Source organism: Melitaea cinxia, chromosome 26, assembly GCF_905220565.1.
Source record: "Melitaea cinxia chromosome 26, ilMelCinx1.1, whole genome shotgun sequence".
In the NCBI taxonomy this organism is placed as follows: domain Eukaryota; kingdom Metazoa; phylum Arthropoda; class Insecta; order Lepidoptera; family Nymphalidae; genus Melitaea; species Melitaea cinxia.
This window is the reverse complement of record NC_059419.1, coordinates 4,039,933-4,063,547: the sequence shown is the minus strand read 5'-3', so window position 1 is coordinate 4,063,547 and position 23,615 is coordinate 4,039,933. Positions and strand designations below refer to the sequence as shown.

General features: G+C 36.4%; 1 protein-coding gene across 1 annotated transcript in view; it reads right to left on the bottom strand.

Annotated features, from left to right (window-relative positions):
* Nucleotides 1-23,615, bottom strand: part of LOC123666453 (plasma membrane calcium-transporting ATPase 2) — a 65,273-nt gene that overhangs the window by 1,480 nt on the left and 40,178 nt on the right. Inside the window, exons 10-22 of the mRNA XM_045600545.1 lie at nucleotides 22,907-23,149; nucleotides 22,245-22,483; nucleotides 21,418-21,580; nucleotides 20,579-20,680; nucleotides 19,780-19,959; nucleotides 18,939-19,025; nucleotides 18,120-18,227; nucleotides 16,798-17,004; nucleotides 16,286-16,484; nucleotides 15,096-15,307; nucleotides 14,437-14,588; nucleotides 13,122-13,248; nucleotides 1,645-1,713 (exon numbers count right to left, since the gene is read on the bottom strand). Of these exons, the coding sequence (XP_045456501.1) occupies nucleotides 1,645-1,713; nucleotides 13,122-13,248; nucleotides 14,437-14,588; nucleotides 15,096-15,307; nucleotides 16,286-16,484; nucleotides 16,798-17,004; nucleotides 18,120-18,227; nucleotides 18,939-19,025; nucleotides 19,780-19,959; nucleotides 20,579-20,680; nucleotides 21,418-21,580; nucleotides 22,245-22,483; nucleotides 22,907-23,149 (2,088 nt within the window). The remainder of the gene's footprint in view (nucleotides 1-1,644; nucleotides 1,714-13,121; nucleotides 13,249-14,436; nucleotides 14,589-15,095; nucleotides 15,308-16,285; nucleotides 16,485-16,797; nucleotides 17,005-18,119; nucleotides 18,228-18,938; nucleotides 19,026-19,779; nucleotides 19,960-20,578; nucleotides 20,681-21,417; nucleotides 21,581-22,244; nucleotides 22,484-22,906; nucleotides 23,150-23,615) is intronic.

Genomic DNA, 23,615 nt, shown 5'->3' with positions numbered 1-23,615 from the left:
AAAACAAATACACACGTATTGTTAAAAATCAGTGTATGGTTAGTACGCTGATTAGCAGATCTAGGCTTGTTTTTTCCATGGAAACGAAAAAGTGTAAATCAGAAGGGGAGCGCCTTTACATAAATGGAAAATGTACATTGGTTGGAAAACATAAATAGAAGCACACCGAGCCATTAAAAGAAAGGCGAGAAGCGGTAGGTAATTCAAAATTCCAGTCACAGATAATCCACGCGCAGGTTCAGAGAAGGGGTTAAAAGGGCCCCCCGAATAAGACGATCGAATTGACAATTCCTCGTCTATAGTTAAGATCTTTTGACCCCCTCTCCCAGAATCACGTGTCCACCATTGCAGGTCGAAGTGCCGGCGAGGCCGCCAGTCTTTCCCTCGCATGCCATGCAGTGAAATATGAACTACTTGCCCCCAGTCGTCTCTTAGACATCGGTCGTAGCATTTGTTATGTGACGTGTCGGTGGGTCCATGCATTTACACTCTGTGACTGCAGTTCATCGACCTTCGCTATGTGAGCTACTCGCGAAGCTCTATGCCCTTACGCTATGCACAAACGAAGCAACATTGACCGCGTATCCATGTTTCGTCCCGGATAATAAGCGAAGCTGTTAAACTCGTAACGACTTATTTCACCCAAACCGCGCGTTCTACTTTTAAATCTACCCTTAAATATTTTAAATCTAAAAGCCTGAAAACGATAGTCCAATGGTATTTCGATAAAGCTTCTATGACGAATCCCTGGCGCATTATGCAGTTTGTTATGGAGCTCTGATTCGGTTTATTTATGTGCAAAAATGAGGCAAAATAATATATACATACATATACGTTCAGCTGCTACAATGATGATGGATAGTCCTGACTTGATTGACCTTAAAAGTTTATCTAAAAAGCTAAAAGTGCCCCAAAATCTAGCCTAGACTTCATTTAAAAAAGGTGAGTACTTAGAAAAAATATATATATAAATAAGAAAAGAGCTAGTCTTTCATCTACAAAAGCGTTATGAATTTAGTGAAAATTGTATATCATTAATTAGGACATTTAGTATTAAATTCGCTAAATTCTTTTAAGATTTGTTTCCAATTAAATCTTACAATAAATTTGACAGTCAAATATAAAATTAACATTTAATATACAAATTATTCAACGATATTCCCCAGTTTCAATTCCTTCATATCAAATCCTATAATCCAAATATATTGTATCAAACATTATAGCTGTGATAAATGTATACTGCGTATTTCACACTGAATGACGACAACACATGTAAACAATAAACACACACTCCTGTCCCGGAACCCTTTCACTAACCGTTTCATGCAGTTGAACTCATGCTGGTGATGATAAGCATGCAAGCTGTACACTGACCGATTAAATTCATACAAACGAGGCATCCTGCATTAAAGGTATAGGTAGGTATATAAAAAGCAGTTTAAACATTTATGTACAAACGCAAGTTAGAGAGAAGAGCGAAGTTAAAGGGTCAGTGTGGATAGAAAACGGAACAGTAGTAACGGATGAAACATCTGTAAGTATAGAGTACAGTAAATAGTAAAACGAAACAGTAAGGACAAAGTAAAATAGTAAAAAACAAACGAAGATGTGAGTGAAAGAGCAGGCTTTGTTTTATAATCTTACAGCTTGATCGGTAGACGTCTTGCTGTAGGGCACAGGAATCAAGCGCTCTTGTAACTCGCCACCTATGACCTTCCGTGTGCAATGGGGATCATGGAAAAGAAAACGAAAACAAGAACATGAAGTAGAGATATACGACACGAGGAGTGGCGGGCGCGCCTTGCTTGAGGTTACTGCGGTGCCGACGATCGGACGCTATCCGAGACGGATCGCTGATAAGGTATATTTACAATGTATATAAATAAATAAGACTGTATAATAAAAGGTTTGCAAAGAGAAGAGTATAATAAAAAAAAATATATCAAATGTAAGATAGTAATATAAAAGAAAGAAAAAAATTAAGAAATAATAAATATGGGCAGTTAAACTGATTGATCAAATAAAAAAATTAATAATTAAAGTTTATAGCGTCCGATAGTGTAGCAGTGAAAAATATTGCATAGAGCATAAATCAGAAAGTTGTAATCGGGGACTGTCCGAAGCAGTGCCTCGCGAAGCGATATACAGGTCTCAGGAAGAAGATAAATTAAAAAATAGAGTAGGTTAACTAAAATAACGCAGGGTCTTCCTACAACCGTAAGAAGCACATTCATGGGTTGTGCACTTAATAACTATTTTATACATTTCCGTCCAGGGCTCCGTTACATACATTTTTTTTATAAAATAAAATAATAAAAATTAAAATAACAAAATTAACATACAATATAAAAAAAAAACATTGACCGAATTTTACATACATAGCTCTCGATCGAAATAAATGCGAATTGAAGCTTAACACTGATTCCTTTGATAAGACATCTTGTTGTTCTGTGCGTGTGTGTCCGTGTTCGGTGTGTCTGCACACACAATCGTGTGTTCCATATAGATTATCTTCATGCGATACGATCTATTAAGCACACATATTTTATTGACGGAGTCGCTCACATACCAGATACTATTTGAATTGAAAAACATTTTAAACTACGGATAAATTAAAATATAGAAGCGCTATGGACAGGGTGATAGCAAATGAATGAACAACCTACAAGTATACCGATTTTCTTTACAGAATATTAGACTGTTTTCGTCCCCATATTTTTATAAATCTATCAAAATCTTTGTGATTCAAAAATCTAAAAGCTGAGCATCTAATTTTAAAGATACAATACAAACGAATGTACAACCTACGCGATGTCTTAATAATAATAGGTGAAATTTTATTAAGAAAATCAATAACTTTTTTATAAAAAATTTACAGGGAAATAATATATCCATAAATGAAGTAGTGACTTAATAATGTTTCACCGATAGTTCTTACGTATAATCTAAGAGGTCATGCTGTGCCGCTAACACTAGACAAGCTAAGCGGTCTCTAACATCGAACTACCGTACGACAAACATTCTGGCCAATGTTGGACGACAACGTCTAACACATGGCCAACATTAAGGACACATTACACTTCCGTAGACGGCCAGTTACCTTATTATGCAGCTCCCATCGAGGCACGGGGTGAAATGAAAGTTACTTTGGAGTATAGATACTTTATTACTAATTTTTAATAAGAGACAAAAAGCAGTATAACAGCAGTACCAGTTTTTATACCAAATATTTGGTCGTGTAGCAGAAAATCATGCTCCGCTATTTTTTTAAGTGTTTTAATCTATTGGCGTGTAAGAAACCACTATAAGCGTAATATTGTTTAATAAAAGTTTTACTTTTATGTCATCACTTGGTGTACACCAAAACACGCATTAGTTTTATAATATATTTTAGTATAATATTTTCATTGTTATACCTAACCTTATTATTTAAATAGCAGGCGAATATTTCACTACACAAAGTGCATTTATTTAAGGAATATTAAAAAGGCTGTATCAATAACATAAATATTATCATATTCTTAAATAGTTCACATCACATATTCGGGATATTTAAATTTGCTTGAGTCAGGTCCTGTAGTCGAGAAATGGCTAGAATAAAGAAAAAAGAAAAAAAAAAATCAAAGGAGATTGGAAGACCTGTAGAGTGAGAGTGGTGTAGTGTCATAGAAGAGATAGTCTAACTACATTCAAATCATAGAAGACTCTAATACTAAGAAATATCTACTACATGCATTTAATAGTAGTTGTATAGAAATATTACATCAAACACATACACCGAGAAGGCCTCATCATCTAACAGGAAACATGAAAAAAGTAAATGAAGACTGCTAAAAATTGTCAGAGCAACTCAGCCCATACTGCAAACATGAACACAATCTTCTATATGATATAACACATACAATTATTACAATAACACATAAATTGATTGCGAGATCAAAAACATCTAATAACGCATTCAATAAATAACAAAAAATAATAATAATAATATCAAGCAAATTTGAATATCACTTTTATCAAGAAACTTTAAAAGCACTTGGTAGCAGAAAAATGTATTAAGTTATAAATATGGCACATTAATAATTATATTCGTTATAAAATTAATATTTTTTTTTTTATATAAAAAATTTACATTTGCACAACACACAACAACGTCATAGAACATCCATTTAAATTAAATGAAATTTGTTTTTTTTTTAAGAATATTTACAAAAAAGTTATAAATATAACCGTTTCGTAAAAAAATAAACACGTGCTTGTAAATCACTTTTAGCTATAAATGAATATTATTTTTGTAATTAATTTTATAGCTAAGATTTTCAATCTAAACACAAGTGCACCATAAGTTTAAATCTATATTTTATATTTTGCAAAATTTCTAATATTTTTCTTATTCTAATATATTTAGTAAACATTTTCAAGTCATAATTATGCTACATTTACATTTTAAGATATTTTTACGGAAAAGTGAAAGGTTTAATTTATTATGAAGATTATATTTTTAGATATAGAATATATTTTATTAGGCTTCGTTTATTTACTTTTTTATTGGCAGTTAATATTTAATCACTTGGATACGATTATATTAAGCTTGTGCTGTTTTTATTCCAAAAAACGTTTTACGTTATAATTTTTTTTTTGTAAACACGTTTATATAAGTCTTCCATTATTTTGTAAAAATTGTATAATTTTGGTGTATATCTTTAGTAGTTTTTGTTTAGTTTTAATAATTTTTAGTCATCGCTCTGATGCGAAACGGGGCTGAGTGCTGGCAAGGAACTGCCGCCGGATTGGACGCTGATCCTTCTGTGCTCCGCCAAATAATTATTGACAAATATCCTGCGGCCGGCCAATATGTCCGCTTTTTGCTGCAAAACAACATGAGGCGTCAGTGAGCCGACGGCCTCCGCAGCTACACTACTGGTAACCAAACTGCTCGGTGTTGCCAATACGGAAAAAGAAAAAAGGGTTCGCGGTATTCCAAAACCAAATAGAATGAAAACTATTTGAAGCAACCTTTTTTTAATATGAGCAAGTCTGAGATAATAACAATATTTTAAATTGTCAAAACGCGGAGTAGTAATATTTTTCTTCGGTTAGTTGGCAATTAGTAGACAATAGAAACTTGGTTTTAGAATTCCAAAACTACTTGAAGTGAGGATTTTTAGCTGTTAATAGAAAATTTATTAAAAATTTAGGTAGCAGTTTCGTTACTAATTAGGTGCCTAAATTTAACTAGGATAGGGGCATTCACACTAGCTGGGGCGGGGCAGTCCAGGGCATCCAGTAGCAATGAAATATGTATATAAAGTATATTGGTTCAAGAAAAAATACCGTGTTCGAAAGCTACTACTACGCAATAGATTAAAAAAATCCGGTATGTGAGCTACAGCGCGACGTTTTATTCTCAGTGCGGTCTCGTCCCAGGTACAGTCAAATGAAATATCGGTACAATTGAAATAAATACTTTTATTAAAATGAGTTTTAATATTAAGATGTTTGTATATATGCCGGTTAAGTATATAAGTATATTTAACACTAAAAGTAGTTACATGTAACTCAAAAATAAGATAATGAAATCAACTTATTAAATAAGTACTTACACAACCGAGTCAACGTTAAAAAATAGAAAAAATAATAATAAAAGAAAAATAAAATTCTACAGTTCTCTTTTTTCGAGTTTAAAAATGATAAGTTGTATTTGGTACTTAATTTCTAATTTTGGTGTGATAGTGGAGATATTAAATTTGAGACAATTTATTTTTTTTATATATTTTTAGCTGCTTAAAACTAACGTTAGAGGTTTGGTAGTTATTGTGATGAGAAAGAGTAATATATTTTTTCTATAATAAAGAAAATTGAACGCTAGTGTTCTATGCGTAAAAAGTGACAGAATTGAGACTTCATTAATGCAATGTAAATTACAAATAATATTAATATATAGCATCAAACAAACCGTATTATCAAATACTCTACCAAACATCTAATTTAAATAATAAAAAAAAAACAACTTGTGCATACTCACAGACATCTGTTAACATGCAAAACGCTGTAACATAAGCATGATCACACTTTAAATGCGAAGCAAAAATTAATTAAAAATTACAAAAGAAGTGAAAACAACATTTGTACCAAATTTATAATAAAAACATCTTCAATAGATACTCTGTACTTACAAACTAAGAGGCAGCCATTTTATTGACGCGCAAGTCACAAAATGGCGGCTTGCGTTGTTGACAACGACACGAGGTGTCATTTTAACCTACTGCTGAGCGATTTCGTGTTTTGTACGTATACGTTAAGGTCGTAAATCGTTAAGCCAGAGCGTGTATGTACCGAAGACGTCTGAGTAACGTGCAACACGGGAGTCATGCGTCACTACTACTGTATTACTGTACTGTATTACTATTACGTGTACCTACTTCTCGGTCGGACGGCGGCTTGCAGCGAAGCCTACTCGACTCAGACCTAAACTTACCGTTAACATCTGAAATAGAGCGTTCTTTCTAAAACTGGGCGGCCCCCACCATAACAATTACTATTGAAAGAAAATGCTATGGAATTTGCTTGAAAATTTATTAAATGTAAATAGTTCTCGTAGCGTTTCGCATACGTTTTACAGTATCATTTCGTTTAGTTCACACATCGTTCGCTAGCTCTCGCAGTCGGAAAGCGTCGTGTCCCATTCATATTAAACTTCAGGTAGGCATATATAAGGTCGATTACGTACGTAGCTATTATAGATACAAAGTGATCGTCTATAAGAATAATCTGATTAGAATAACATATAGTTACTGATATATTAATTGTAGATCTAATTGTATCCCAGTTTTAGGTAGAAACGGGGTATAAGTGGTCCCAAAATTTACTATGAAACAAAACACCAAGGCTGCCGATCGGAGTTCGTCGAGGTGAGCTCCTCGTACACACTATTCACACATAAAGCTAGTGAGAATCTAGGAAAATTTTAAGAGTCAAAAGTTAAAAGATACATTTTTTACTTTAAAGAGTTAAGATTAAGTTTTCGATTCATCGTAACAGCTATACAAAATATCACTGCTCTGATATACATAAAAAGACGTTCGAGAGAATTACAAACTTATTTACAAATAGTATCGTCTAGAATAGCAGTGTTCGTTACATTCGTCCGAGCAGGAGCGCCTCGTCGGGCGACCCACGAGTGTAAGCTAGTTTTTCGCTCCTAGAATAACTCCGTTCTAAAATACTTTAAAATTACGAAATATAAACAGTCACGATCAAAAACAGGAAACGTACAGTTGCGCTCCGGCGCGGTAACAGGCACGATTCGGTCTAGGGCCCGGCGACCTATCCGTACGGTTCGCTATTGGCTACCTAGATCTAAAACTTTAACACTTAAATGAGAATCTTATCGCACTAGATTCGAGACCGGGGTCGCCGACGCTTCACACAAACTACACGAATGAAATAGCGAAACAAAAAAATTATAATAGATAAAAACGGTACTTAATTCTATCGAACTATATATTTTAAAAAGCGTCTTAACGAATTCGAATACGCAGGATTTGATCCGGTTATCGAGCGAGGTGCTACGGCGTCGGCGGACCGGGTCGCGCGGTCGAGTCGAGTGAGGTCGAGTGAGGTCGAGTAAGTACGTCGCGGTCGGTATTAGAATATGGTGGTCTCCGTTCGCGGGCCGGCGACGTCGTCCGCGTCGATGTAGGCGATGTCCGGCGCGGCGCGCAGGCGCGAGCGGAGGCCGGCCGCCGAGTGCGCCGACAGCCGCTCCTCCAGGTCCTCGAGCGTCGACTTGAAAGCGCGCACCACGCGCAGCTGCAACCAACAACCGGTGACGGCGACCGAGCGCGCCTACCGCCTGCTACCTCGCCACCGACCCGAGTGTGGAGTGGATCTGGACCGCGGCGGGCCGTCCGGGCTCGCGGGACGCGGGGCGACGGGGGCCGAGCTTCGAACGAGGGGAGCGGGACGTCGAGCGACGTGAGCGTTTGATGCCTTTAAAATCGTGTGTGATTTTTTCGGGAAGAAAACGGGAAACGAAAAAAAAAATATATGGGCAACAAAAAATGAAAATAAAACGGAAGCGAAAAGAAAAAGAAAATACCAAGCCAATTTTGCTGGTGGGTAAAAATGGGTCTCGAGAAATCCTACAAAACATCGTGGACGCGTATTGAAAATTTGATACAAAAGCTTGTAACACAATAAGCCAACCAAGGATACAAAACGATCGCAAACGTGACAGTGTCGAGTGACGCAAGCGTGCCGTGTGCCAGGCACGCTAGGCGCTAACCGCTAGGGCTCTAGGGCTAGACTAGGGCTAGGGCTAGGGCTAGGACTAGGGCTAGGGGTGGTGTACCGTGAGCGTCCGTCGCACGCAGCGCGCCGCCAGCCGCCGCGCCCGCCACTACACCTCCGTCTCCAACACCGGCCGGGGCTGCCAACAACATCTCTCTACGACGCGCGGCTCGCCCCATTCGACACCGTCCTACGCCACGCAGCCCTAGCTTTACAACCGCTCGCCCAGATATGGGACAACACATCCTTCCTTCTCTTTACGATCGATATATCGAATAAAATAAGAATGAGATACGATAATCGGTCGTATCTTTATCTTCTACAAATCTGGGAGCAGTTACAGAGTTTGTTCGTCCGACGTCATCTTTGCGATTGACCAATGCATGGTAAAATTATGCAGAATTCGTTAAGATGAAGTATAGCCACATTGTGAGCGATAAGATCAATGGACAAAAGAGACGAAGAAATAATTTTCTCGGAGATACCATTGAATTAATGGATGTGTCCAAAGTGCGTGCTAATAATTTAGTCTGTTCCAATGTCAATGTATCTAATTTGGTAATACTAATATGAAAGATATCTAATATCTAATTTTTTAATAAAAATATGCACATCATTCCAATACAAATACGAGGCTTCGAAAAATAATTTTGACGTTTTGAACGAAAATCAATGGTTGTCAATAAAAATAAACATTGGCAAATAAACAAAGAAATAAATATAAGAAATATATATTAAATAACATTAACTGGGGGATGTTTTAAAATTAAATTATTCATTTTACAGGAAACGGACGACGTCGGGACGATCAAAGATTCATATCCCAAAAAAAGTTTTGAGAAACATTGTTCCCATATCTGTCGTAGCTACAAGCAGGCCAACACGGAAAAACAGACTGTTTATAGAGTATACATATAATAAAATTGTACATAATCGGTGTCTGTACATGGGAGATTATGGGTCAATTAGTGTTTGACGAGAATGTTATCGACAATGTAATACAAAATTTAGATTCATGTCTGTCGATGTTGGTCAGTCGAAATGGGATTAATGGCTGGTGAGTCGAAGAATTTACTTCAACCGGCTTTTCACAGTTTAGTATCACAGATAATACAAGGCATAGGTCAGAGAATAGGGCAAGGGATCGAGCGATACATTGCATAACAACATAGAATCATTAATGAATCTGTATTTACATGCACGCGAAAGGAAACGCGGCACAGCTGGTAACTGAACAAAAACAGATATGTGTCGTGTTACATGAGGCATGTTGGGCCAGTGTCACGTGATAGAAATATGACTTGAAGTGCGAACGTAAAGAAGTACAAAATAAAAAGTAATAAGAATGAGGAACTGAAAATTATAAAGACAGGAAGTCGAATCGAGGCCTCAGCTACCCTGTTGAACAGCTACACTACGCCTACACAACGCAGGGAGATGACACCTAGAGATGCTGGGACCAGGGTACACTACCAATAAATCGCCGTGATAACACCTAAAATATGCCAATGTAAAATGGCTTTAACGTCATTCACGTATTTACCATGGTTTATTTATATGTGAATTTTATAGCATATTTTAAATTTTAATCAATTTCAAATTCCATACGCCTCTATGGTGGTGGCTCGCGTTTAATATCTCGTACGTCCTTAGTATGGATTTTTGATGTTAAAATACACTTATGTTCTAGCATGCCATTTTTAGGTTTTAGTATTAAACACCCAATTTTAGGAGCCAAGGAGGAACTTGCCTACAATCTTTATTATTGGTCGATGCTACGGTTGTCTCTTAACATTTTTTATTTCTAAGGAAATATTCTGTAGTTTAACAGTACAGATATTTCACTCAAATGTTACTCAATGAACATCTATAACATCGACACGAGTGTTAAGAAGCTACACATTGTCACTGGTTTGGTTAAATTTTATTTTAATTCGGAACGTGTTATTTTCTACGTGATACTCACCAAACGCCACCTCGGCAAGATGTTCTTCTATATACATAATACATACGGACACTACAACAAGCCTAACAAAATACGCAAAAAAACACAATGAAGGCAACTTTCCAACGGCAAGGCAAGGCAAAACTACTAAACTCATAGACATAAAACTCTTCACTGCCCAGTTTGACGCTTACACCCCTGACTGACGACACACCCCCGAAACACGGCTCAATAGGACAACATACACACACATAAACAAAAAACTAAAATAAAAACAAAACAAAAACAAACAAAACACATAAAAACACTGACAATACAATGGCAAAGGAAAGAGACAGGTTCGACCGAGACGGTTACTTGGTTAGTACGGCGAGCACTCACGGCATGCTCTATTTTGAGTAAAACTAACTTTTATTTTATTTTTTTCAAGAAAAATCCACGCCACACTCAAATGAATTAAACGTTCCTTTAACAGCAGTAACCGATCAAAATCCGGTACAAAAATAATACATTAAAAAATAATCAAAATCGGATAAAAAAATTAACAAGTTACTGCTCATTTACATCGGCGTTTCAACTCATTCATTCAAACAGAGCTGGGTTGCTTGGATCAGTAGCGAGGATGTATCGGGTTGGCGTTTCACAAGCAAAAAAAACACTATTCTTAAGAATAAAAAAAAAAAACAAAATTATAAAACATACAAAAAACAATAGTAAAAATAAATAAATAAACAAATCAAACAGTCAGTATGACTAAATAAAAGATAGAGAGAAAAGAAAACAGTCATATTCATATCGCGATGTGGTTGATGTTGAGTGATAGTATCATACGGGATAGTCATAGTAACTGTTTGAGGGTACGTAATGAGGGATAAGTAACATCGTCACAGCCTACATAAATCGCATGCCAATGGGGGGGGGGGGGAGAGGCGGTACAGTCAACTCGGGTTATAAATGATAAAAGAAATAACCAACGGGAAGCGTCAGACTGTATTTCGGTACTGCGGAGCATGCATGGCCGTAATTCGCGAAGTTTAAGACAAACTAGTGTAGTTCTAACTGGGCCGGGCCCGGTACCGTGACATCCGGAAAGAGACAGAATTAAACGTGAGAGTGAGAGCTATAGACTGAAAGGTAGAGTCGAGTGAGATAAAATACGATAACAAGAGTCAGAAACAGGATGTCACGAAACCAGGTCTGAAATTAATAGTTTTAGAAAAGATAAAATCTAATATTGGTCGGTTGCCAATTTCGTCGATATATATTTTATTGAATTATTGATGTAATAAACAAAACTTATCTACACAAAATTAGCGACCGAACAAACAATCACTACGATAATCATGGGCCAAAATAATATAGCGTAACTACTTATTACTCTGTAAAGTGTTTCTCTGTGGGTATGGAAATAATAACTATCGAAAGAGAACAGAAGTACAGGAGAGTAAAGAAACTAACGATATGTGAAAGTAAAACGAAAATAAAATGAAAAAATAAATAAATGAAAACAAACTGAAATCGTACGTTAAGTTTGAAAGTTTGAATTCATTATCGCTAATTTTTTTTTCACTTGTATCGTTATATTGACATTACGAACTGTGAATAATCCGGCTTACTGTACCAATAAATCAAAAAATGTGTAACAAAATGAATTAGCGTTATATCTATCAATTGTTCTATGACGATTTCTATTTATGATTATATGCATAAGTATTGAAAAATGGTGGTTAATCGGCTTGTATGCAAAATAGTAAAATAATATATAAATGGACAATAAGTTCGACTTAGCGTAGGATGCCCACGGTATCCGCAGTGTTGACCTGTTGATACTGCTAGATTTAAACAGTACTGCTGTAACCTTAAAACTTATCCCTCTTTCATTTATACACGAACACTTTCTGCCACTGCTATCATTTATTTTATTTATTCCACATCATTTATTGATTTGTTTGTGTCGTAACTTAAAAAAGTCTGATTATGTATTAGTAAAGAAACTTTTTATAGTTACGACTAATAACGTCTCTAGAAATTATCAAAAATGTCCAAAACCAAAACTGCATTTTTGACGTAATTCCTAGAGATTATTATTTCAAATAACCATTATTTGCAAAAAAATACTGAAATAATTAAAAATAACAAAAGCTTTTGCAAAAAATGGTTATAATTTCTTACAATAATCATTTATTCAAAAGTTATTTATATAAATAACTTATTAATAAATAACTATTTAAATTTCCTTAAATTATTACGAAAAAGTATAGCAATCACATTTTTTGACAATTCAGCACAATTTTAGCCCAATTTTTTTTCTGTAAAGCGATAATCCCACATTAACCCCTTTGCCATATTAGACGACATTTAACATTATGTCAAATGATATTTAATATAGCAAAACTTTTCACGGAAAGCTTTCACAAAATATGCAAATGTGTGACGATAATGTGACGAACGGTTTTTAATAACCTAAGATTTGATAAAAATTTAAAAGATAAAATTTACTAATAGGAACCATTTTGAGCTGAGTTTTATATTTTCTTTATCTTCTATCCAAAATTTAAAAATATTTAGAAATTAAGTCTTTGATTCTCTTCAAAATCACAATTCAAAAATTATCAAATATATTTTTTAATAATAAAAAAGTATAATTTATTTATATACGGTACAATTAAAATCAGTCTACTCCCTCTCCATAATTTTAATCCTTAAATCCACAGATTATATCAATATAATAATCTACTTGAGGTGGTAACATAGGGAGGATTCCCTCCAATACCCCCACAAAAGACCGTCACACATCTGCCATCCCAGTCCCTCTACATTTACCCCCCACATGACCGTCACACGTCCACCCCCTCCCCACCCCCCTAACCCCTCCGTATCGTACCTGTGTCTGAAGGCGTGTGAGTCCTCGGATCCAGAGGATCTGACCGGCGCGAGGCTTTTTATCGAGGTCAGAGTCGTAGTCGGGTCCTGGCTGGATCGTCTCGGGGTCGGGCTGACCACGACCCCAACTAAGGCAGACATATACACTTGGTTACTATATTGGACAGGTTTACTATATTGGTTACTATATTAGGTTAGGTTAATACATATCATACATACATATGTTTGTACTAACAATAATTGAAATTTATTAGTAGTAGAAATAAAGGCTATTTTTATTTTTTATTTTATTTTATTTACTATATTGGACAATATACACTAAAGACATTGTAATGCAGAAATACCGTCCGTAGTCCCACGACTACGTCAGTACGTAGGCAATCACAGGACTGTTAATCTGCAGTCGTATCCTACAGGCGATTTATGAACTCGCCTGTAGGATAAGGGCAATGTATGACGTTAACAAAACGCATGGGAAATTTAAGGTCCGTGCGTGTATGATTAATAAAGATATTACACTACACTTAAAAATATTAAATTGAAGCCAAACTCGCTGAGAGTAAGTGTGGTGTTTCCTGTAGAATCTACATTCCGAATCTGGGGTAGTTTCACTTAAAATATAAATAATTTATTAAAAAGTTATATTATTTCAATTTGAAAATATGGCTATGCAAAACTATGTTCTAAAACATACTTACCTATTTTATCTACGTCTAAGGTATATTACTTACATGGATACATGTTTCATTTTAGCATTTCCAGAATGTTCTCTAGCAATTGTAGGTCTTGATGTGGGAGAAGGAAAGGGTTGGCGGGATTTTAGCTTTTTGGACCATTCGCAACATCTTGAGGTTAACATACAATGTTTATATTGTAAATTGGTACAATATATTATTGCGAGTCATTTCGAATATTTGCATTAAATGTTTAATAAGTAATCTTGGGTAATTGACTAATAAATACTACTGTTAAAAATAGACATTTTATAGTCATTTTCCTAAAAATATTAAGACAAAAATCGAATTTCTACTAAAGAAATATCCAATCATTAAAATGTATTTTTATATATGTTTGACTAGACTTTGGATTTTTGCAAGGTTTGGCGAGTGATCTACAAGTATCGGCAAATATACCTGAGCTTCTTGGGTATATAAGTATCTATGTACATCTATTTTACATAGTAATGGTTTAATCTTTCTTCTGGCAGAACGATTCTCTTGTAAGCTCAAAACTTAGCAAGTCCAGTGAACTTAGCCACTAGGTGGACTTCTGCAAGGTTTGGCGACTGGTCCGACTAAAAATATCAGCAAATTTACCTGAGCTTCTTGGGTATCTTCCGTGTAGGCACGCTGGTGACCAGTTGTCCCCACACCAGGGTCCCGGCTCCGAAGAACAGGCACCACAGCCACTGGTCTATCGTGAGCCCCGCCGTACTGAACGCCATACCGCCGAACTGGATTATTATCACCTGGAACGACATTTAATGTGTCGTACTGTTATGTTTACTCAGTAAAATAAAATAAAAAAATAATTTTCAATCATAAGTCATTTTAAGATATACCTATACACAATACGTAATCTCTTTTGATTCAACGGAACTTGCAGCGATTCTTATTTTAAAAGTCCCGACATTTCGGCGATGTTGAAGGCACCATGGTCACAGGTCACAGGCAACCGTGTTAGTTTCAAAATAAAAATCACAGTAAGTTCCGTACAATCAAAATTGTTCCCGATTACGGTGAAAGTTTAACAACTTAGACATATAATCTTAGAATTTAGATTCCGATAGATATATTAATTTATTTGTCAAGACCTAGACGGCATTGCATTTTTACTATTATAACAAAAAAAAAAATAATAATTGTATAGTTTTAGTGCGGTATCTGTGAAGATAGTTTCTACGATTTGACCAATGCTAATGTGACTAATTTTTTAATATAATATTCTAGATTAGTAAGAAAGTAAAGAACAATACCTGAGAGAGAGCGGTTCCGATCCATATAGAGTAAAAGATGGGGTTAGTAAAGAGCCCCTCGAACACATTCCTCTGGCCGTGGATCTTCCTCGCGTTTATCTCGTTGAAGAGCGTCATCATTACAAATGTATTGAAAATAATGGTGAAGTGTTGTGAAGGCTCGGAGCTCAACTGCTGACCGCGTCCCGATGGGATGTTTAGCATTTTATCGCCTGGAGACCACCATTGTTATTATATAAATATACAGTAATACCCCGGACTTACGCGATAGGTGGGACTGAGCGCTATCCGCATAAGTCGAATTCGCGTAAGTCGGGGTACAGTTTTGCGGGGTACTTTTCGTAATTGATCTGACTATCGATTCCCAAAAAAAAACACAAAATCGTAACTTATGTACGCCGATTCCGCACTACACGTCTGTGCCTGTTGTAAACTGAACGAATAATAATGCGGGTGGGGGGAGTCAAACAAAAAACGAATAGACGAGAAAATTAAATCGCGTAACTGCGAATTCGCGTAAGTCGAGGTAGCGTAAGTCGGGGTATTACTGTATATCGATATTAACTGAGGTAGGGCACAGCAGGAATTTCCTGCTCAATTATGGAGCAACCCGACTGGGGTAGTACCTCGACCTTACAGAAGATCACAGCTAAATAATACTGTTTTCAAGCAGTATTGTGTTCCTGTTGGTGAGTAAGGTGACCAGAGCTCCTGGGGGGATTGGGGATTGGGTCGCCAACGCGCTTGCGATGCTGCTGGTGTTGCAGGCGTCTATAAGCTACGGTAATCTCTTACCATCAGGTGAGCCGTACGCTTGTTTGCCGACATAGTGATATAAAAAAAAAATTCGCTTGGGACGTTGAGTAAAAGATTTGCAAGATTAAGTCGATTCGACAAATTGTTATGTTAACGATTATAAAAAATATGAGGTTCGCAAATGTATGTTCGTAACTTTCTACTGAGTGTATTGATTTTAGTAATTCTTTTTTTTATATTCGAAAGTGGTGCTTGTGTATTCTTATTTTAATTGGAGCCAAACTGACAACTAGTTTTTGAGTATAATCCGAATTAAAGTAGTTTTTTTTGTTTGTTTGAGAACATACACAATTGCTCGTTGTTTGTTTTCGGGGCATTTAGACCATGTAAGTATGAAAGGCATACACACACTTGGTGTCTGTTTGCATACTGACCAACAAATAGTAGCATGAAGATGATGAAGAGCTGGTACAGCGCTTGACCGAGGATGTTCTTCATCATGGTCCGGCTGATCAGTGGCTTGGTACGTCCGTAGGGTTTCCTTTGCAAGAGGTCAGGGGTGGGCATTTCGGTAGCCAGAGCGAGGGAAGCTAGCGTGTCCATGATCAGGTTCACCCATAACATTTGTACAGCCTGAGGACGAAGATGTGATATAAGAAAGAGTTGGAGCTGAAATCGTTAGCGGTGATAACCGCACCGATTTGGTAGACGGACATCGTACATATGATCTTAGATTTAATCCAAGAAGTGCAGGTTTTCACTAAATGTTTTTAATTTAATGTCGAAATGTAACTATGGCACTTGAAATCTTAGTACATACAGCTCGCATTTGCATTCACGATTGCCGGATATGAGTCTAACTACTGGATTTTTTCGACATATATAATTTCATAAATAATTTTTCTCGATAACTTTTAATACATCTAAAATTATAATCCAAGCATACCTTAAGAGGACTGTCCTGGATGGCGCAGGCACCGATGAAGGCAACGATCACGGCTACCACATTGACGGTCAACTGGAACTGAAGGAACTTCGCGATCGAATCGTACACGTTCCTCCCCCACATCACAGCCTTCACGATCGACGAGAAATTGTCGTCCGTCAGTATAATATCGGACGCCTCTTTCGCGACATCCGTACCCGCGATACCCTGGAAGATTATCGTTCAGCTAGCTCTGTTTCTTGTTATATAAATACGCTTCAACCTTTAATATCCTAGAACTGGGCATAGACCTCTTTCTCCATGTAGGAGAAGGATCAGAGCTTAATCCACCACGCTGCTCCAATGCGGGTTGGCGGATATATTCCCTACTATGAGTAACGATCGTTATCAGGTGTGCATGATAACAACCGGGACCGACGGCGTAACGTGCTCTCCGAGGCACGGTGGGGAGACCCACAAGGACTGCACAAACACCCAGACCACGGCAAACACCTGTATGGTCAGTACAAATGTTTGTCATGTGCGGGGATCGAACCCGCAACCGCCAGCGCAACAGGTACAATCCATGGCTGTGACCGTTGCGCCAACACGGCGTCATATAAATATTTTAGACGAATTCTTAGTTTGTATACAAAAAATAAAATATAAACGATTCGCTTTGCTAATAAACCGTTCAATTTCAACATGTTCGAGCTTAAGTCGCATACTTTTGTGACAAATGGTCCAGTAGGTTTCGCTGTTCGTACGAGTATATTAAAAATTCATAGATACGTCTTCAGTTTCATGTTGATGAAAGTAATAATGAATAACAATTTTTGCAATTAACAAAATATAAAAAAATATAAAAATGAGTCAAACAATTTTTTTGCAATAGTTAGTTTTCTTGATCAGATATTTCGTTACTTATAATGTATCGACATGAAAGCTCCTTACTATGCGATGCTTAAAATCGATTCCCCATAGTTGATATTTATAAAATGTTTGTATCTATCGAAACACAATATGTATACTTATAATCCTATGGTATCCATTTAGATCTAACATTTAAAATTGAATATTGGAGTACGAGATATCTGATTCCGTTATAAGTACATTACGAGCAATATCGCATTGCACAATTTTTCTCAAGTCACTGTTTAGTGGGTGTAGTGGTGTGTCTCTTTTGTTTGTAAATAAATAGTTCAGACACACATTTCATTTTAATATGACAGCGATCGACTAACTTTATAAATATCTGACTACCAATAAAGTTCTTACTTCAATACTCCCGTGTCTCTTACACATATTTCACTATTGACTTATGTAATAATAGTAATATATACCATGGCAAAGCCGACATCGGCCTTCTTGAGCGCGGGCCCGTCGTTGGTTCCGTCTCCCGTGACTGCAACCACCTCGCGTTTGTCGAAGGCCTTAGACTCGATCATGCCCTTAAAGTAAATAACAGTAAATTATTTATTTGAAAGAAACGTAGTTTTACAGATGATAAATACAGTCATAGAGCATCGCGAAAATTTTACCTTTTATAGGAAAATAGATATAGAAAGAAGATATATAATAATAATAATAATAATAATAATCATTCATTTTAGAAAAAATCCATAATCAAAATTAAATTAAATTAAATTAAATTAGGTGTTAGTAACAAATAAACTTCAAATAAAATAAAACAAAAAGAGGGTTAGTGACAATTACATTATATAAATTAAATTAAACTATATAGAAAACACATATTACGTAAGTACGATTAAAACAGTAACTGCGGATTTTCTCACTGATGACTTTAAATTTCGAATCGGTGGCTTTTCTTTTAACGATAAATTTGTTAAAAAGACGATCCTAAGGCTTTTAACGTCTATTGGAGTAGTTATTTTTGATTTATATTGAATAAAAATAATTCGAAATAAAAATCAGATAGCGATGTAGATAGTCTAATTTTTAACGCTGTCGTGAAGACTATATTCTCTTACATATTAAATTTAATTTGCAGGATACTAAACGTAGCTTCCTTACTGGAGTAGTGTCATGAAATAAGCTTAAACCTTTTCTTTAGAAGAAGAGATGTACAGTGAAATTATTTATTTTTGATTTATATTGAATAATTAACGATATTAAATAATACAATATCATCTGGACAGTACCTTCACCAGCGTGTATTTGTCTGTGGGGGACGAGCGCGCCAGTACACGAAGTTTGGGCCACACGCGGTCCACTAGGTGTTGTTGTACCTGCAAGCAATTACATACCATGTCAGACACGACCCGAATTCTTAAAAAAAGAAAAGAAACACATTCATTTGGGATATGGCACAAATCGCAGAATTTTTTTAAACACGATTAAATAATTTAAAAAAAAACTAATTAAAAAAATGACAAATCATTAATCTATTCTAATATTATAAAGAGGAAAAATTTGTTTGTTTGTTTGTTTCGAACAGGCTCCGAAACTACTGGACCGATTTGAAAAATTCTTTTACCATTAGAAGCCGATGCTCCGATGATTATCCCTGATGAACATAGGCTACTTTTTATCGCGTTATTTATTAACCACATTATTTAAGCCACATATTTTAATTTTTCTATCTTAGTAATTCAGTAGACAGTTGTCCGTCGTCGTCGTCGCGTCTCGCTTGTATAGATATCAAAACGAACTAAAAGTCAGTTGTGTAAATTACGTAGGCGGATACATACCCTGTCAGACACGGTTTGGGACTCTTACACGAAATTAAATAAGACATATTACATTACATAAAGATTAATTTTAGGTAGATATTCCATTTTTTTTTAAATTCCAATATAAATATAATAATAAAGGTCAGATAAGCTTAAAGAAATTCCGGTCTTGACGCTTCTCATTCTTAAAAAACCCAATCGATTAAAACCGTTCGACAAACACGATGACTCAACTACGTTTTACTTACTTGTCAAAAAAGCTATACTTTGCATGAGTTTCGTACTAAATTCTTTATAATTTCGCACTCACCTCGCCATTAGCATCTCGAATCCGCTTGTTAAACTCTTTTCCTTCTAGAATGAGGAAGTCGTCCGTTGGTTTGAGGATACCGCACTTGACGGCAATGGAGCGAGCCGTGTTCACGTTGTCACCGGTCACCATACGGACCGTTATACCCGCCTTCTGGCATTTCCTGATAGCTTCTGGCACCTGGGAGATGGTAATGGCACTTTAGTTATTTCTCTCGTCTTAAATAAGTAAACGCCTCAACGGTCCCACTTTTAGGATTTACTCTTTTGTCGGAGGTCCGGAATCACATACAGTACAAAAGCTACGAAGTTTCCATTTACAATTAACAAACAAACTAAAAACAGTGTAATGTAAGAATAAAAAGTAATCACAAAGTAAATAATTTACGAATAAATCTTTACTGTTAAAAGTGTCTCGTTAGGAAATCAATATTGTTAAAAAGAGAAGATTTATTTGCGCAAACCTACTGGTTACTGTCTACTGATATAAACGTCGACGCGGGCAAAGCCGCGAAAGACATCTAGCTATTAATTATTAAATTAACAATTAGAGTTAGACTAACTAGGGTAGGGCACGGCAGGAAATATCCTGATCAAAATCTAGAGTAGCTCCTGAGGGGGGGGGGGGGTGTCTTTTGCTAGTAGTAGGGTCAACTAAACTACTACTTCCTTTGGTAAGAGTCGGAATCGGCTAATTTCAACTTCGTAGCGCGTTATAGTCCAAGATCCCCACCTTAGTTATTTAAAAGGTCGATGTGCATTATTTATGGCCGGTTACTGTACATTTTAGTTTCCCTTACCTCTGGTCTGACGGGGTCCTCAATACCGACAACGCACAGGCAAGTCAAGTTATTCACGATGTTGTCTTCGTCGTCCCAATTCGGTTCTTGGTCTATGTGCACCTGAGAACGTAAAAATAAATCAACAAACGTGACTTCGCTTCAGCCTGTAATATCCCACTACTGGGCATAGGCCTCTTTCCCCATGCAGGAGAAGGATCAGAGCTTAATCCACCACGCTGCTCCAATGCGGATATTTTACTTACTATGAGTAACGATCGCTATTAGATGTACATAACAACCGGGACCGACAGCTTAACGTGCTCTCCGAGACACGTTAGGGAGACCCACAAGGACTAGCAACCAGACCGGAACTAAATATTTGTATGAACACAAGTATCCACTCCGAGCGGAAATCGAACCCGCGACCGTCGGTGTTTAGGCGCCGTCGACACGGCACACACATAGAAGATCATAGTTTTCTGTCCAGCCAAAATCAACATCCTACTAATATCATAAAATTGGCAAATTTGTGAGTATAGATGGATTGGATCGCTCTTTCAGCGATAAGACCGCTTCGGTACATCTTTCATTTGATGTTACCATTAAATTATTTTTTATTTTTTGTTTCTTGTAATGGTATACAATAAAGAGCATTAATATTCGTGCATGTTTACTTAAAAACTGTAGAAGAAATTGTAATTAGCTCGTAGGCAGTTGGAGATCTAAATAGAATTAGAAACTAAAGTGGGACAAGACGTGATGTACAGCAAGTATTATATAAATATATATATGATACACAGTTAATTGAATATCAATGGGAAGGTAGAAATAAAAAACTAACAATTTTATCAACTCACCTGGTTAATATCGGCCTTCCCTGGTACGAAGTCTCTGTAGGCAACGGAGATGGTCCTCAAGCCGTCACAGGCCATGGGTTCGATAACTTGTTTAACAAGTCGATCCTGCATATCACGTGTGAACTTCTCCAGTCTTCCTTCATGACCATAAACGAATGCGCATCTATGGAAAACAGAGGGGCAGGGGCAATTATTAATAGCTTCAAGTAGTGGTACTTTCTTTGTAACTAACTACCCGTGGACCGTAAATATCTTAAAATAATAAATATTATTATTGTTAGTAACCATTCAAGATTATATGAACTACTTGAATGAAAATTTATTAAAAATTCAAATTAAACCAAAAAACTGCTTAATTTTTCAAAATTCAATCAGATTAGGCCTGTATTAATTTCAAAGTAATATTCTGTAAATTTTAATATACTTTACACAAAAAATACACGTGATTTTTGGATATGGGGAAATTAACAAGTTGCTATAAACATCAAGTGATTAATGCGACCCTTTAGAAAATATAGTTTAACTCTCTTTAGTATAACTAACTGAGGTAGGGCACAGCAGGAATTTCCTGCTCAAAATATGGAGCAGCCCGACTGGGGAAGTACCTCGACCTTACAGAAGATCACAGCTAAATAATACTGTTTTTAAGCAGTATTGTGTTCCTGTCGGTGAGTAAGGTGACCAGAGCTCCTGGGGGGATTGGGTCGGCAACGCGCTTGCGATGCTTCTGGTGTTGCAGGTGTCTATAAGCTACGGTAATCGCTTTCCATCAGGTGAGCCGTACGCTTGTTTGCCGACCTAGTGACATAAAAAAAAAGTATACTCACTTTTTCAAAACGATTTCCGAAGCGCCTTTAGTGTACAATCTATAGCCGCCCTTATAAGGGATGACAGTGGACATACTTTTGCGCACGGAATTGAACGTGTATACCCTCGTGAACGATTCCTCTGGATGCCTTTCTCTCACAGCATCGTAACTCTGTCCTAACGCGACTACGAAACCAAGTAGCGCGCATTCCGTTTTGTTACCAACTTGCATCGGAGGTCCGGTCGGGTCTTGGGATGGCTGAAACAAACATTTAAGTTATGTAAAGTAGTGCATAATACTACTATTAATATGATATTATGTGTAAATTAAATTAGTTAATATCTGTGCCCTTAAAAAATTTCTGTTGTATTAACCCTAACAACATTAAATACAAAAGACTAATCAATAAACATGTTATACTGTAATTATGGTCCGGGAGCCAGGTACAAATTTGGTCAATTATTTCCTCAAAATTGGTCATGAAAATCTGTCACTGGCTCCCGGACCATATATAAATTTCGTGAATAATAGTAAAATTATTTATGTAACAGAATTACACGATAACCTTGACAAATATATCATTAATTAATAAAAATATTGTCCAGTTATAAATTTCCAAGAAATTGTTTCTTGCAGATGACTAACTTAAGCTAAATATTCAAGTAAATAACAATAACTCACCATAATTCTAGAAGTAAAAGCGCTGTTCACAGCCATACCCTCGATCATAGTTTCCCCTACCTCCTGAGGTATGTCTCTGAAGTTAGGAGTGACCTTGCAGAGTCTCTCACAAATGTACGACTGTACAACCGTCATACGATTTGTCGTCAGGGTACCGGTTTTGTCAGAACAAATGGCAGTCGCATTACCCATCGTTTCACAAGCGTCTAAATGCCGCACCAGATTGTTATCTTTCATCATTTTCTGTAAGTAAACATTGGATTAAGAATTTGGTCAACTAAACAGTACAAGTACTAACGTATACTATATAAACATACATTTTTGTTAGGTTAGTTGTGTACAGGGAAAAATAGATTTTTCTTCTTTGCAAAATAATTCCCTTGCGTTCTACTTTTGGCCAAAACAATATTGTTTCTAGAACGTTTTCTTATCCATGTATCTACGCGTTAATTTCGAAAAGTTCTGATATGATTTTTAACAAAGTGAACTAAGGCTCATGTAATAGTTACAGAAAGCAGATACCATTAAGTTCAAAGCCAACAAATCTCATTGATTGACTTTGTATGCCATACGTTTATTTATATACTCGTACTAGCTCACCAACGTTGAAGCATTGTAGCGTACAAAACGTTTTGCCATATAATATGTTATTAACTCTTTTACTCTCCCGCCCATATAACTTAGGGGTATGAAAAATAGATGTTGGCCG